This window comes from Gallus gallus, chromosome 3 (genome assembly GCF_016699485.2).
Source record: "Gallus gallus isolate bGalGal1 chromosome 3, bGalGal1.mat.broiler.GRCg7b, whole genome shotgun sequence".
In the NCBI taxonomy this organism is placed as follows: domain Eukaryota; kingdom Metazoa; phylum Chordata; class Aves; order Galliformes; family Phasianidae; genus Gallus; species Gallus gallus.
This window is the reverse complement of record NC_052534.1, coordinates 28,991,559-29,008,260: the sequence shown is the minus strand read 5'-3', so window position 1 is coordinate 29,008,260 and position 16,702 is coordinate 28,991,559. Positions and strand designations below refer to the sequence as shown.

Below are 16,702 nucleotides of genomic sequence, written 5' to 3'. Positions count from 1 at the left end.
CCATACTTTGCATATTTATAAACAACAGTGAGATTCCCCCCTCAGCCTTCTCTTTTCCATACTGAACAGGCCCATTTCTCTCAGCTTTTCCTCATTTGGGAAATGCTTTCAGGCCCTTTATCATCTTCCAACCCAAGCCATTCTATGATTCATTGATCTTTGTGGCCTGCTACTGGACTTTTCTTAGAGATTCCTGTCTTTTTTGAACTGGGGAACCCAGAGCTGAACACAGTATTCCCGATGTGGCCTGTGCGAGGTGTATTTCAATGCAGAGGACTTTTACCAAAATCTCTTGTTGGGGAGCTTTCAGAAATATATTGCTGTCGCTTGGTCACATTAGCATACTGGCTTCATCCAGTAATGCACCAACACATTGCTCAAAGTATCTCAAAATTAAGAGACTCCAGGTTGCACAGCCTTTCTGAATTGGATACATGTTGATGGCACATTGTGTAGGTTTGATTAAAAGAAAAATAAAGCCTTTGGCCTCCAACAAAACAATCTCTTTTTTTCTCTCCCTAAGTACAGTAGGGACTGACTCACTGATTCTAGACAGATTTTCCTATGGTATAGGAATGCTGAGTACAGGGTTTTAGAAAACACAAAGATGTAAGCCTACTCTGGCATGGGAGGGAAGTCCCTCTGTCATGCAGTCTTGCTCCTGGATGCTGTATACATCTGGATCTCATTGTCCCGATTACATGTTGATGAGGCTGCCTCTGAATTGTATGTTCTCATCTCCTAGTTCTGTGCTCTGATCCTTAAGAAATTTTCTTCCCTAGTAAATAATTCTAAATGCCAGTTAATGATGGTTTGCTCTGAAGGCAGCACTCTGTTAGCAAGGCAGTCCCTAACCTGTCCTCCCTCCTACGTGTTTATACACCTCGTTGCATTTAAAAACATCAGTCATGCCTTCAGCTTCTAATCCCCAAAGCTAAAGTAACCCAAGCCTTATACTACCGTGCAACGCCTTCTGGCATGGTGTTATCCCTTCTCCTTCTCAAAGAAGATTTAAAATGACTGCAGAAATGTAGACATGCTCATGCTCTGAGTCCCATGTAATGATAACTGTGATTTGTACATGTTGTGGCTGTGCAACATGGGACTCACCCAACACAACACCAGATGGTCTTGAATTCTCCAAATGTCTCCCAAGATGAGAGCTTTCTTCTTGTTTCACCCATCAGTGACACTTTTTGAGTAATCTTAGCAGCCCAGATGTAAAAGTCACAGAACACAACCATGTACTTACTGAAGGAAGGATGTATGTGGCTTTGGCACGTCACAAGGAGCAACCTTGCTACAGATGGCTGGTAGCAGAAAGGAAATTCTGGTGCCCTGATTCCTGTGGGGAGATTATTTAGCACTTTTTCCTTCAACTGTGAAGCAGTGACTGGAGAAGCTTGCATGAGTGTCAGTTTCTGGCTTTGCAAATAAAGTTTCAGAGATATTAAGGAGTTTGTGAGCCTCACTATGCCATCAAACTATTTTTTGTTTTCCTGTCTAAACTGACTGTCTGAAGACAACTTCTTCCTGTATCTCATAAAAAACATAAGATGCTCCCCCTAAATGACTGCAGATACTGGATTCTGGATACTAATTGGAACGTGGCTCATTTCCCTGGGTTGTGCAATCTCATCAGATGAGGATAGAAATTGAATTCAATGGCATCAAAATACTGATATTCACCACTTCTGTAATAGGAAGGAGTTAGTAAGTTCTTATACTGTAGAAGTAAGCCTTGTATTTGCTTTTTGTAATGATTCAAGAGAGTAATGTATCTCTAGTGTCCAATTTTCCATCTTCTGAAATGAAAGAAAAATGTGTAATTTCAGTGATGGAAGCTGAACTGGGCCCATAACTTCATGAATTGGGCAATTTGAATAGCTTGCATTGACTGCAGCAGAAGTAGTAACTTCTTCAACCTTTTATCTTCAGTTGGCTAGTTTACATACATTTGTCAATTGGATTTAAATATATGGCAATTCTGAAGTGTAGCAACAAATAAATTTTGAATTAAACAAAAATAAGTATTAATCATATGTAAGTTTTGCAATAGGCAGTGACCTAAAAGTGATACAAGCAATTCTAATTGAATTAGATATTTTTAAATAAATATATTCTTTTTCTTAATTTTAAAACTGATAGTATTCAAGACCAAGCCTATTTTTTCTTTATTTTATTTTATTTTATTTTATTTAAGCATAAAAGAGAGAATTATACCTAGTGTAGCTTCCTTTGAAGCAAAGTATGTACCCTTGCAATTCTAGAGGAAAAGAGTTTGTGGGTGGGACTGATAAAGTACTAGCGTACTCTGCAGTTGGTTGCCATTTACATGACTGCAGTTTCCTTTGCTATCCTTTAACATGCTCTTTTTGATTAGTAGCAATTTTGTTGTCTTTACAGCTGTGTGACTGCTGAAATTCAGGTGAATTTTTTTGTTTTGTTTTCAATTCTGAATGCAGAGGAGGAAATTGTGTTCTGTTTTGTTACGCAGGAGATATTTACAATTCCCCTTGGAGGCAATTTGAATACAGCTTTTTCTCTTGTCAAGTTGATAATTTACAGGTGGATTTTTTTTATTTTTTTTTTCCCCACTGGGAAAGGTATGCTTGAACACAGCCCAGAAGCTGTACTGTACAGCAGTTCCTGAGCCAAAGTAAACCTGTTCAGTGACACTGAGGTCAGTTCAAAGGGGTTAAGTACAGCATTATGTGAAATTAGAATGGTTTTAGTCCTTTCAGATATTTCTTCTGAAAATAATTTTATTTTTAAACAACTTTTAAAACGTTTTAAATAGATTTTTCTTATATACCCATCTTTTCCCTTCCCTCAGACATTCACCCTTAAAGCGGCGCTTTTGAATATCTTTTCCTCCATGACAGTGATTTCGTCCCAAAGACAGTTTGAAATGCCCCCCAGCCATTCTCATGTTACAGGATTTCCTCTGGTACCTCATGATTTTCAACAGGGCTCATTATGCCTGACCTCAGTCCTATCTGTGATATTGCAGCTTTTACACCATTAGTGGATCGTGATTGATTCTTCCATTTTTACAGACATCTTCATTGCACAAGGAATTATATTCACCTGAACCTCTTCACCTCTTTTATCCTCCGTGCTATATCCGTCTTCATTAAAGACTCAGTGGTGAAGTGGATGTACAGCACAGCCACACAAGAGCACCAGTGGGAAGGACTTATCTCCTTCCAGGTAGGGGCAGACACTGTGGTGGTTATGAGGATATTGGAGTCATCATGGTGGTGTGTCTGCATCACAGCAGGTAATTTCAGTTTGTACACCTAGGCTTGTCCAAAATGATGCTTTCTTCGGTCTGTACTTTCTTTGAACGTTGTAGCACAACGTATGCAGTTTTGGTTGTGCCATTCAGAGCTTGTTGCAGACAAACAGTTGATGTCATGGTATATTTTCTTGTCCTCTGGTAGGTTTGCCCTTCTAAATGGAGCAAACATGGTGAAGTGGATTTTTTGCATGTGTACAAATGACTCTTTCCTCTTCTTGAGCTGGCTGCAGATTCAGTTCTTCTAGTATAGTAGCAAGAAGGAATTCATTTTCCTAAGCCAACACCTCTTGTGTTAGGATTGTCCCTTCGGTATAATGATCAAATTAGTTGGTCATTCTTGGAAATCTTTATAATCTTTTAATGATAGAAAAATAAAAGCATCATATTTAAATGCAAATGTAAAAGCTTTTAGAAAAGCTTTGGAGGAACAGAATAATTAAATACTTCTAATCAATTATGGAGGATATGCAGCTCTTGTGAATATGATGAAAGCATGCCTTTCCTCTTCATATTTGGGAAACAAAATGTAATTGAATCGTTATAGAAATGGATTTCCATTATTTATATTGCTCCTGTGATTCTAGAACATGGGTACAGCATTTGCTACTGAAATACGGGATTGGGTTCATAAAGAGACATAATACATTATTAGTACCCATCTTTTTGTGACACTCTGCCTAGGGCTTCATTGTTAATACCACAAGTAAATCTCATAGGATGGTTCATTTCTTTGCACTGAGAATATGTTGGTTGGCAGAAAGTAAGATTGTAATACTTACATAAAATGAAGGGTTTGGGAATGTTCACAATGAAATGTCAGTTGTTCCTTTCTTTAAAAGAAAGAAAGAAAGAAAGAAAGAAAGAAAGAAAGAAAGAAAAAGTAGGTTTTGTGTTTTCCGATATGATTTATCCAACGGTGGTTTCATCAGATCTGATGGACACATCAATTAGATAATCAGGTTTCATGCTTATCTGAAGTTCTGCTGCTCACATCTATGTAATCTGTTAGCCAAGAGATTTTTTGCACTTAAATGTAATGCATTGGACAATACTGTGCCTCTATCAAAAATCTTTTGCTTTGGAAAATGGTCAGTATTATAGTATCTGCCATTTGCTCTTGGACAGTGAAATTCTCAGCTGCCAAATATAATATTTGGAGTAGTGAAAGAATTCACTGATTTACACATGTTATGGGCGCTACTTTTCATTTTCATCTTTCTGTGCTGCTTTTCAAATTATAGTCCAATGCTTACAAGGAAAATTCAGTACAAATAATTTTGGTTTCTTGAAAGGAGGAATGTTGTGTACCTGCTTTGTATAGCACGTAGTGCTGGTCTCTGCCCTTTCAGTACTCAAATGTGAGGTGTCGTTTTGAGGAGGAAGTACAAGTAGGATGAAGAAAAACAGTCTTTTGGGCTAGTTTCCTTTTTTTTCTGTTGCCATTTTTATATTCATTTGGGCTGTGCTTTCTTCCATCACAGGAATCCCTTAGCTGCCGTTTGGTGTTTGTGATGATGCAGTACTGTGTGGCTGCAAACTACTACTGGTTGCTGGTGGAAGGCATGTACCTGTACACGCTGCTGGTACTGTCTGTCTTTTCTGAGCAGAGAATTTTTCGGCTGTATCTCTGCATTGGTTGGGGTAAGTTGACCTTTCCTATGTCCACCTGTGGCTGCCCAGTTCAAGTCCTGCAGTCTGTTCTCTTTTTGTACCTGATCCCTGATCTTGTTTGAGCTAGGCCAGTGTGGCTCCTGGGGGCTTGCAACGTAGAGGCTATGGGTTCATAATGCAGGGGCTATGCAGCACTACAGAAACTCCCCAAAGCAGTGACAAGCATGTGGTACTTTTCTAGCAAGACATCAACTTACTAACACAAAAGATGTGTGGCTGATTTCAGGTGAGCAAAGGGTGTTCTGAACTACCATGCCCTGACAGTTTCTCATTAAATTCAGTGATGTAATCTACTTTTGGTGCAAAATAATGGTGTATCTCACATCTAATCAGGAGTGAAGATAGAGGTGTGCTGGCAGTGTGAGTGGAGGGATGCAAGAGGGATGACAAATAAGGGGCTGCTAGCAGAGAGCATTCAGATTGGTTTTGTGGGCAGAGCAGGCCAAGTGACAAATGTCAGGTGAAAGATTGGTCAGTGTGCACGTGCCAGGGATGTGTGTGTGCTTGAGATTAAGTACTGTAATGAGTTAAAATCAGTTGCTTTAGTCAGAATTGCCTTCTATAAAAATTCTAAAGCTTTGATTCATTCACTCTCCAGTTAGCATGAATTCTATTACTATTCGGGACTGATCTTAATTTTTGAAGTATCTCTTTTGTGTCTTTATTGCTTTCTCTTCGTTCCTCTTTTCCTTCTGCCCTTCCTTGTGGAACCTGAGTGACTATTTGAAAGCTGAAAGTAAATCCAAGTAAACACTGCAAATGCTTTCACAGATACTAGTTCTAACATTTAAATTGCTTTGACTGCCTTCCACTTTCTATGGATTTGCCAACTGTGAATATTCTAGTAAATTAATTCACTGATAAAATATGTATAAATGACTCAGTGTGAATTGCTTGACTAATTTTACTGAACAATAATATATGGGAAGTAAACGCTTTCTGGTATAAATAAATACAAGGAATAGCAATTTCATCGTGAGAGTTATAGTTAAGAAGGTCTTTGTCTTCTATTATTGTTTTACGTAGACCATGCAACAGAAGTAGTTTATATAACCATAGAATCACAGAATGAATCATAGAATCACAGAATGAATCATAGAATCACAGAATGGCTTAGGTTGGAAGGGACCTTAAAGCCCACACAGTTCTAAACCCCTGCTGTGGGCAGGGCTGCCACCCACCAGCTCAGGCTGCCCAGGGCCCCATCCAGCCCAGCCTTGAGTGCTGCCATGGATGGGGCACCCACAGCTTCTCTGGGCAGCTGTGCCAGTGCCTCTGAGTAAATAATTTTCTCCTAACATCTAATCAAAATCTTCCTTCTTTTCATTTAAAACCATGGCCCCTTATCCTATCACTGTGCTCCATCATGAAGAATCCCACTCCAGAGTTTTTGTAGGCTACTTTTATTAAACTAGGTTGTAGTCATTTTACCTTTGATTTTTTTATTTTTTATTATTAAGGAAGGGGAGGTGGGGGAGGAGCCATCTTTGAAGCACTGAAGTCATGAGAGGAAATGGAAAATAATGAGGAAGGAAAAAAAAGCAAAATTATATCAGCAAAAGCAGAGGACACAAACAGAAAGCACTATTTTATTTTTGTTTTTCTTACACAATGGGAGATTTGCTACTGTATGTTGAATTTCTGGATGAATTTGTGGAAATGAGTGGCAGTGCCAGAACTTGGCACTAAATGTATGAGCTTCATCCAGACTTCCTAGAAAAGCTTTGCTGGTGCCATTCAATCCTCATCCTTATAGTTTCTTGCTATTCCAGCCATGGCTGCATGTGCAAACCTTGCCAATAATTCTCTGTCTTCAGATGCAGACATCTGCTACTGCAGTCCAACGAAGCCCTCACTGCTCCCAGATCAGTTATAGCAGGTAACAGTTTGGTCTTGAACAGCTTCTGGGAACAGATGAAGATGTTTTTAACTCACTTTCTTGCTTCTTCACTGGTGTTTCCAGTTTTTGGGTGCTCAAGCTCCTCACCAGATCCCTTTCTGCTATGAATGCTCAGTTTTATTTTGAGCTATATAATAGCCTCAGCATAATGTCTCAGACTGTGCTTCAAAGAGCCGGAAGGTGAGGTTGCTGTTTGAGCTGAGAGCATCTCACTCTTTGAAATAGCTGTTCAACTGTAAAAAATAAAGCTGGATCAAAAAATACCTGATCGTGTCAGAGCTGATTTGATACCCTGACACTTTATCCTGTTAATGAAGTGTCTTACAGGATGATTTTTTAATTTGTCATTACTCATCTTTTGATGAATATTTGTGTTAAAATTTTGTGGGTGTATTGTTCATAAACTTAGTGGGTGTTACTCATACCATGTCATTATTTTTTTCTAATGAGAACTGAACTTTTTGATCACTTACAGACCATATGGTATTGTTTCTGCGTCTGTAATCCCCAATGTGATTGCATATGGTCATGCTTGTACTCCTGCCTAATGCATGAATAGAATGGTATTCTCTTCAAGGGTTTTTTCCACTTGAGTGTGTGCACGTATGCTTGGCCGTGGTATTTTCCTTGTTGTACTTCTTTTGGTCAACAATCAGTCTCAAAACAAACAAGAAGCTAGAACAAACCAATTCACTGGGTGAGCCCAAACAAAACCATAATGTAAGGACCAGCTTACCACTAGGTAGAAATGTCCCAGTATGTATTTCTCTCCGAGAGTTTCAGTTTTTATATTGAATACTGCTATACTTTGTCGTTAACAGTGGAAAAAGAATCTGTGTAACTACATAACTGAAAAAGTACTCTAATTTTACATTAATATGAACATTTCATCTCAGTTCAAAATAAGGAAAAGGATGTGCAGGCTGGTCTTAATCAGGGTATCTGGGACACCAGCACATTTTCCGTCGTGTCTGAGCCCAAGGGGAGAGTCACTGAGCCTTATTCTGACTTGAAGCAGATGTGTCAGGGCAATACAAAACAGTCTCTGGAGAAGAGAGGTACTGCTGTAACACTGCTGTGTGCATCTTTCAGCAGCAACTGGAAACAGGACCTTCTTGCATTCAGAGCTGGGGAGGAGGGATGAATGGGAAAAAAATGGCAACATCCCACAGCGACTGTGCATGACAGCCAGGCAGGAGGAAAGACAGGAGGAGGCAATTTTCAGCACTAAAAACTAAGAAAATGTTAATAAAAAAGCTAAACGTTCTCTGAGCTTCTGTGGCAATTTTACACCCAGCTGCGCATGCAGCAGGGAAACTGCTATAAAAAATAAATAACTCCCCTTCTTCCAACCCTTGGTAATCCAAACTTGCTCTAAGGATGAATACACTGAAGGAATGAGGTTGTTAAAGGCAAGAAGCCTGGCTAGGGTGTCAAAATCTACATCCCAATTGCAAGGATGATCTGGCTGGAACAGGGCCAGTAACATATCTTCCTTCTCAAACCCAGTATGAGCTCAATGTAGCAAGAGGATGCACTCATTACACTAACCATTTCTTATCTATTTTCAATGAAAACTCTTTCAGACAAGGGTATGAAAATTGATTTTATGTCCAGACTGAGCTTGATAAGAAACAAATAAACAAATCACTCAGGACTTCCTATTATTTCTCTTTGCTCTCAGTCTTCTGCTTTCAACTTTTTTTTCTTCTTTTTTTTTTCTTTTTTAAACAGATAAAAACATTACGTATTTGCTTTTCACATCTTCCATACTAGTACCCTTTCTTCATCTGGTTGTATTTATTTATCACTAATTTTAGTCCCTCATCACATATTTCTTGTAGTTGGTGAAGTCGAACTGTCCTGGATGGCTCCTTTAGAGAAAAATGATAAACTAGATTTCTTTTGACAGCAGCCCTGTTCTTCTGGTTTATGTGCCTGATTATCTCAGAGGCCAAGCTTCTCACCACATGGAAACCAATGATCTGAAACACTAGCTTATAAAGAAATTCATCCTTCCTAAAACACAGTACACAGAATATGTCCTTTTTTATGGGTCCCAGCAGGATGGCAATACTTTGGTCCTACAGTGGCAGATTTCCATCAAGAAGAATCTCTAATCATTATGTGAGGATGAGGAGAGTCTCTCTTGCTCCTCACAAATCTTTCTCTCCTGAAATCACCTTCACAGAAAATATGGTACGGTGCAAACCTAGGAATAGCCTGCTAGAGTGAAAGCCTACACATCAAGGTATGGGAAGAAGGAAAAATGCATGGAACATACCTGGTGATATCTTTTGTGGTAACCACTGCTTTGTGGAGTTCAAAACTGCCTGAGCTTGTCTGTTCTGTTCCGAAATGTAACAGACCCATTAAAAGGAAAGACTGATTTCTACATGCAGTTACAAACAGGACATAGAAGCTTTCATTAGCACCTCCACTAGCAATTCCCCTCTCTGCTCATTTGGAACTGTGTAGCATTGGGAAAACATTGACCAAATGGTGAATCCTCAAGCAGAATATCTCACAACTTTCTTCTCATACCTACTCCATTCTATTATCATTCTGTCTAAAACTGTTGGGTGTTGGCATGGATAATGTCTGACAGGTTTTCCAACCTTTTTTCTTTTTCTTTTTTTCTGTAAGCTGTGCAGATACTTGAGCAGGTGCAGAATACTGTAAGCTAGCAGGAAAATAAATACATTTAGGTGCTTATTTATGCAGTGGGGTGTATAAGACATTGATTTGGCAGATCTATTACTTTCTCATCTATAATATGTGTAATTTTTGTAGACTGTTATTCAGGAGCCCTGTCCTCTGTCATCTAAGTTGAATTTTTTTAGCTGATCTCTCAGTATGCTTATTATGTCAGTATCTGTGACAGGTTTCATAATCACAATGTAGTGTTCAGAGACTTCTGGTTAGTTATTCTGTAAGCATTAATGTGGCTGAATCTGTTATGAAAATACTTTTGCAGTCTCTGGCATCTTCAGATGATGTTCAGTACAGACAGAAACAGATGCTACAGTTTCCTGAATTCGGATACCTTCCTCAGTTAACCTGGGGAAATCACTGAACAATCTTAAGGCTTTTTGTACGAGAACAAGCACACCCTACAAGTGAGGGAAGTGTCTTCTCAGGTATCTGATATTCTTTGAATAGCTACATGAGAAAGAAGCATAGGACTGAAATTCAAATATACTGAAAGTGCTGTGTGTTGTGAGCTCAGGATGAGAATACTATGTTGATTCTGTTCATAAATAATATTTATCTGTAGATTTTATTCAAAGAGCTTTATAGAATTTGCTTCTAATGCTTGCTCAAGCCTGGCAAATTTCCCCTGAGCAAAGTAGCTAGAATGACATTTACTTTTCTGCCTGTTAACTGAGGTTAATTAGGTGTCAAGATTACAAAGTAATCTATGGGGAACCTCAGTGATCCTTGCAAGCTACGATTATTGTAGAGATGCTGCAAACTTGCTCTTTTGCTGTTTGAATGTATTCTATCGATTTGAGGTGGACTAGGGAAGGTTGTTGTGGCAGTCTCCCATTCAGATCTTGATTAGGACCTTAGAAAACTAGATGTAGTCCCATCTACCAAAATTGTTCTCCAGATGTTTTTCAGAGCCACCTTTTTCTCAGGACAGGTCTTTGTGAATTTGGTAGATAACAGATGGCATCCATGTAGAATTTGCATTGACATTCGAAGCTCATGAATATGTAGTGCACTGCTAAGTATTGCTGTCTCATATTAAAATATATATTGCTAGAAAGGGCCATATGTGACTGATGGTGTTGCAACACAAAGGCACCATAGACCTGTGGCACAGGCGATAGGGACAGAGTTGTACCACTATGCTACCTATTAACTTGTACGACATTTACATAGCAGGATACTGATGCAGTTCAGTAATACGAACCCTTCTCCAGCCAGGCCCATTTAATATACAGTTTCTCACTTAATTCAAATGTCGAGTAATGCAATTTATTTGGAGAGATTTCTGGTGTATCCAGAAGATGGAGGTATCCACAAATGATTACCATTATCACTCAGTGCATCTGTTCCCTCCACTGACACACAGCCTTTGTGCTCACAGTGTTTGTGCTTTAATCTGTGAATTTCATATTAAAGTGTCTTAATTCTCAGCAAAGATAAAAAAGGAGTAATTCAAACTGTAATTAGTTTCTATGAATCAAAGGCTCATTTGTTTGGAAGTGATTTGCAATGAGTCTGTTCTTAATCTCTTATGCCAGTATCAGTGTAGGACTGTTTTCTCAGTAACTTTGCTCCAAAAATATACTCTCAGTATAAGGTACGTCTGTGGAATGTGATTCAGCCACCTGGCCAGTATCTCTACTCAATTTATATATTTGTTATTATTTTAACTATTGGTACTCTTTGATTTTTTTTTTCTTTTTATTTATTACTCTTTTATTTTTTCTCTTTTTATTTCCCCTTGTTTACTGATGGAGAATAATTTATCATTTGTGGTTATTTCTGCAGTATTTAGCTGTTACAACTGTAGAGAAGGAATACAGTGCAATGAAAGAATAGGTTTTTACTGATATTGCATGCTCAGTACAGACATTGCTTGAAGATTTTCAGTCTGCAAGAGATCACTGATTTCCCTGTGGCTTCTGTTATCAGAAACTGTACTTTTGCATTATGCAATGCACAGTGCTGCATACAAAGTTCTAACATGATCTGTTACCATTCTCATTTTTAAGAATGTAATGCACTTTAAAATTTTGTTGAGAGCCTTTGACACTATGAAGCAAATTATAACTGCCAGCTTATTTGGCTTTTGTGTCTTCCCTTTGCGTCCCAGATAAACTGTGAACATTTGTAACACATACGCTGTCAGGTAAGCATAGGACCAAGCTCCTTCTCAAGAAGAGATGCACCTGCCTTGTGGCTACTCTTCAATTTTCATAGCCCAAAGTTGGGTCTTTTCCAGGGAGACCTGAGCACATGTGCTCCACAGAATGTGCCCATGCTTTCACTGTCATCATGGTACATAGAACTGAGTGTACTCCAGCCCTGATGCCAATAGACAGCCTGAGCTTGGTGCTACCTTAATGCAACACAACAGACCTGGGAACAGAAGTGTGGATGCAGAAGGTTTGGGTCAAAGAGCTCTACATTCTTCCTCTCTAAACTGAATACATTGGCCAGTGGAGATTCCAGAAATTTAGTTCCCTTGGCCTCTCCGTGAAAATTTCCACAGAAAAGCTGGTATATGCCAAATATGGGAGTGATGGTTGTTCATTGCTCATGCCTGCTAGGAATTAGATGGAGGCCTAGGCAAAGGAAGTTATACATGTTAATTACTTGCATGTTAGGTTCCTCTTCCCACTACTGACAGCCAACTGCACTGGTCAGGAGATGTAACCCTGCTGGCAGAGAGTTATGTTGTACATCATTTTATGGGGGGTTATGTCCTCTCTACTTTTCCCTGTCCTTTAATGTCAGTGTCAACCTTGTCTCCTCTCTTCCCAGGTGTGCCAATGCTGTTTGTTATCCTCTGGGGAACTGTCAAGTACCTTTATGAAGATGAGGGGTTGGTTTAGTTCTGATTTTCTAGCTATCTCTCATTTGTGCTGCGTGTGTGCACTGGCAGGCCATTGTTTGCTTTCTCTTTGTAGTGTAGTGTAGTTTGCTTTGGCAATGTGCTGAAACCTCATAAAATTGCTTCTGTTTTGTCTGAAGGTCTTGCATGACATTTCAGGATGGACTGTATGTTTCCTTCTGATCCCAATTTTCTGCATGTCTGAATGAATCTATCCTTTTGCAGGTCAAGGAAAGGTATGTTTTGTTTTTCTGTAGTTACAGTATCAACAACAGAAGTCATCATACCCAACCAAGACCTCTCCTGACATTGTGCCTTTGGCAGTAGCCTTTACAGTTATGCCTCAGATGAAGGCAAAAATGTCCCACAGAATTCTGCCTGCAATTTGTAGTGGTTAGCTTTATGCCTTGCAGCAGAGACGTGATTGCCTGTTCTTGTTTAAGCTTCCATTATTTAGGTCTTCATAAAATGAAAACGCATTCTCTGTCTGATTGTGTTAGTCCTCCTGAAGTCAAGTGTACCACTAATAACTGTTGAAAAACACAAAATACAATTTGTCTGCTTTTCCCATTGTGACTGTTCTGAAAAGAAAAAAAGGCCTTTTTAATGCTTTATGTACCAGATAGCATTGTAGTTCAGCAGGTTTGTTTGTTTTTTGTTGATTTGTTTTTGTTTTTTAAGCAAGAGAGAGGAAAGTGGCTTCTTCTTCTTGGTGACAATGACTGCCTGAAAATATTGAGTAGCTTTCTTTGTGATGATGTACATATCTTTATGCTATTTCATTTTTTTTTCCTAGATGATCTGTTTATTGGATGATCTTATTTAGTATCCAAGCAACCCAGCCAACACATTGTAGTCATTGTGAGATGTTTTTTTTCAAGCATAGTTCTTGCTGGAGAGATGCCATGGTGTGAAAATTCCGTGTAGTCAGAACCACTCTCAGACTGTTTTCTTGTATTCATGAGTATTAAGATTAGGTTTTTTTCAGTGTCTTTTATAATACTGAAACAGCTCTGTCAAATTGCCTCGTCTGGCTTAAGCAATACTAGGATTATTCTGACTTTCCTTTCCAAGGTTGACTTGGTAATGTACCATAACAAGATCATGACCATACTGATGTATTGCTGGTTTTGATGAAATGATCAAAATAGGTGTAGAGAGCATGTAGCATCTGGACAGGCAGTATTCCATGGCCATATCTTGCCATCAATGTAGAAAATGTATTCCAAGTACTCACACTGAGCCTCCTACATAATGCGATGTTCAGAGCTGATTTATACTTTCTATTAGGGAAAACTGTCATTCGCTGCCTTCAGCAGACCTTAAAGGGGACAATTTTGCACCTTATTGAATTTTCTAAATCTTGTATAAATATTTGTAAAATACAACAGTAAATAACCACATGCAGCAGCCTCTCTGAAAGGCATGATTTCCATGCCTTGGGCAGACATTTGTTGGAGCAGACAGGGATATCTTTCATGCTGTTTGCTGTAGCACTGTCACCACGGATGTGCGGCAGGCTGCAAATTTCATTTGTGACTCAACTACTTCCCTGGTTATGAGGAATAATGGGAAGTAGATGTGGCCAGGGTTGGAAGTTTCAGGCAATCCTTCTGCTTGAATAAAGGATTGGAACCTGCAAGATCTTCTTTCACGCTGGCCCCTTTTTTCCTTACAGGTGCACGTGTGAACTCCTTTATAAATCAGTTGCTGTTTCAAAAGTGAGCTATTTAAAAACTCTTTGTATAGATTACAAATAAAAGTAAAGGCAAGGTGAGCTTCTTAATCATTACACTGTACCTAAAGAGCTGATAGAGCAGGGTGGTTGGAAGTGGGTGGCCTTTAAGGTCCCTTCCGACCCAAGCCATTCTGTGATGATTCTGTGGTCTTTGTCTTCATTTAACTATGGGAGGAAGACAGCCAGCCTTCAGTATTTTTAAAAATGGAGCCATTAATCTGTATGTCTTTTAAGGTTAAAAAAAAAAAAAAACAGTGTTTTCCTTCATAAAAAAAGATTTCTAGATTGTTAAGCAAAGGCAGAAACTTCCCAGTAGCATCTGCTTCACTGGATAATTCCCCATTTACAGTTCTGATGCTATTATCTGCCAAGCATCTTTTAAGTGCTCCTGAACAAACTGCAGGGGTAGATCCCAATCAGAATGGCTGCTGGTGTATTTATCAGTGTGAAAGTCCCAGAAAGCACAAATGGAGAAAAAGTAACGTACAGATCTATCAATTTCATTTTCTGGACACTTTAATAGCTGTGACACTTTAATTGGACTCTAATGGTGTTTTTATTGCACATATTTGTATAAATTTAAAAGTAGCTAAAACTGTTCTGTGCCACAGGAAGCAAATTAATACACACAGAAATGTAGCAGGGCTAATGTTAAACCATTTCTCAGTCTCTGTCATTATCAGGAAATTTTAAAATTGCCTCTGCTTCCACTGTAGCTAGTCAGAAAATTAGAACTCCACTCCCAGCCATGCCTGTTATCCTACCCGCCTGGAGGGGTTCAAATAAAATTAATTTAAAAATGCATGAAGCCAGATTCCAGTCACCCATAGCAATTAAGAAGTTCTGTTACTCAGATTCCAGCTCAGGTACACTGACTGCACACAATACATAAGCCTTCTTTCTCCAGTATCTGAAATACAATTTAATGCAATTGGGTAGTGCATCTGGTTGTATGCATTAAACTCAAGTTGAAAGAAAAATGAAATTCTTAGCCTTTTTGGGCCTTCATTACCACCAAGGGAATATGGAACTGCCACTGCAAAACTACTTCACTTTCCTCTGTTGGATATGTGTGTGTAGGCACTGTGGCACGGACTCCTACTACGCACTACACAGTTTTCTGTTTTCTCTCAAGCTGACTGTCCCATGACAAGGTTAGGTGGCTTATTCCCTGCCAGTAGGACCCTAGTTTCGTAGGTCTTTAAGAAAACTTAGGGAAAACTGAGCATACGTAAGGTTTGGCAGATGAAATCTGGAGAAGGAATTTGTTCCATGAAACAACCTGTATTCTCTATAGTGCTGTTTCATAGTTTCTTTCACAGCCTGTGTGGCTCAGGAACCTGCTGGCTTTACTGATGAATGTTGCTGTGACAAGAGGCTAACAAAGTTGTTTCATGTAAATATTAAGTAAGCTATTGCTGCTGCAGCCAGTGAAGTGGACAAGAGCACTGCTGGGCCACCTGAGCCATTGTGCGTACACATGACTTGCTGGAGCTGGCTGCCTGGGGACAGCGGACAAAGGAACTGGATGTACAAAGCTCCATTGTAATGATCACTTCAAACTGGTGATCCCAAGCTATGGCTTTCAGGCATTACATTTCTTGTGATCATTCTCCTCCATTGCTTGAGGGCACAATAATTTTAAAAAAGAAAATGAGGCATATGGGAAGAATAAAGTATTAGATTGCCTGCAGCATGTTACTTTCTGGGCAGAAAGGGCTCAGTTGTCCAGTCACTGATTTTGCATGCATATAAACTTTGATAATTTACTTTGGGCCTGAAACCTGTACATATACAGTGATGGAACTGGAGTTATCTGCCTTATTTGCTTTCTCTTGGATGAAATTAGTAGGTTATTTTTGAAAATAATGGCAAAGAAAATGGATGAGTGATCCAAATATTGAGAGGATAAAAATGATGGTAGGTAATGTGATAAAGAACTAATAAACAGTGAAATAATATTACTTGACACTGGAGTCTGAATAATAATAAAAAACATCACAAGAAGTGTAGGACAAGAACCACCCAAGAAACACCTGAATCAAATTGATCTCTCCCCTTGCAGCCAAATGACCTTGGTTTTAATGGAGCAAGTCTCCAAAATTTATTGATGATAATTCACATAAAGTGGTGGAGGAGAGCTAGCCATTAGTGTACAGGAAAGGCAGACAAATAGTGTCCAGCTAGATTATGACAGCTGCAATTGTGCAAAGCATTCAGTGTTTCTAAGAACCCAGCAAATGCATCTGTTTCCATGTCAGCATGATGTACTTTCCTGGTATTTAGTCCTCAATATTGTTTTCCATCTGCACTGCTGTAAGAGAATGGGAAACAGGAGATTTTAGTAACGTACTGAAACTTTTTTCTTGTCTTATTGCTATCTGCCTAGCTGCTGGAGCAGGAACTATAACATGAATTACTGGCTGATCATCAGACTGCCCATTCTAATCGCCATTGGGGTGAGTATGGAGTGCACTCAGTACTACATCATGTACTACAAAGAGTGGAAATGCATATGGC

General features: G+C 39.1%; 1 protein-coding gene across 1 annotated transcript in view; it reads left to right on the top strand.

Annotated features, from left to right (window-relative positions):
- GLP1R (glucagon like peptide 1 receptor) overlaps positions 1-16,702 on the top strand; it is a 79,346-nt gene that overhangs the window by 52,982 nt on the left and 9,662 nt on the right. Inside the window, 4 exon segments of the mRNA NM_001135551.1 lie at positions 3,060-3,213; positions 4,786-4,945; positions 12,375-12,435; positions 16,572-16,641. Coding sequence (NP_001129023.1) covers positions 3,060-3,213; positions 4,786-4,945; positions 12,375-12,435; positions 16,572-16,641 — 445 coding nt within the window.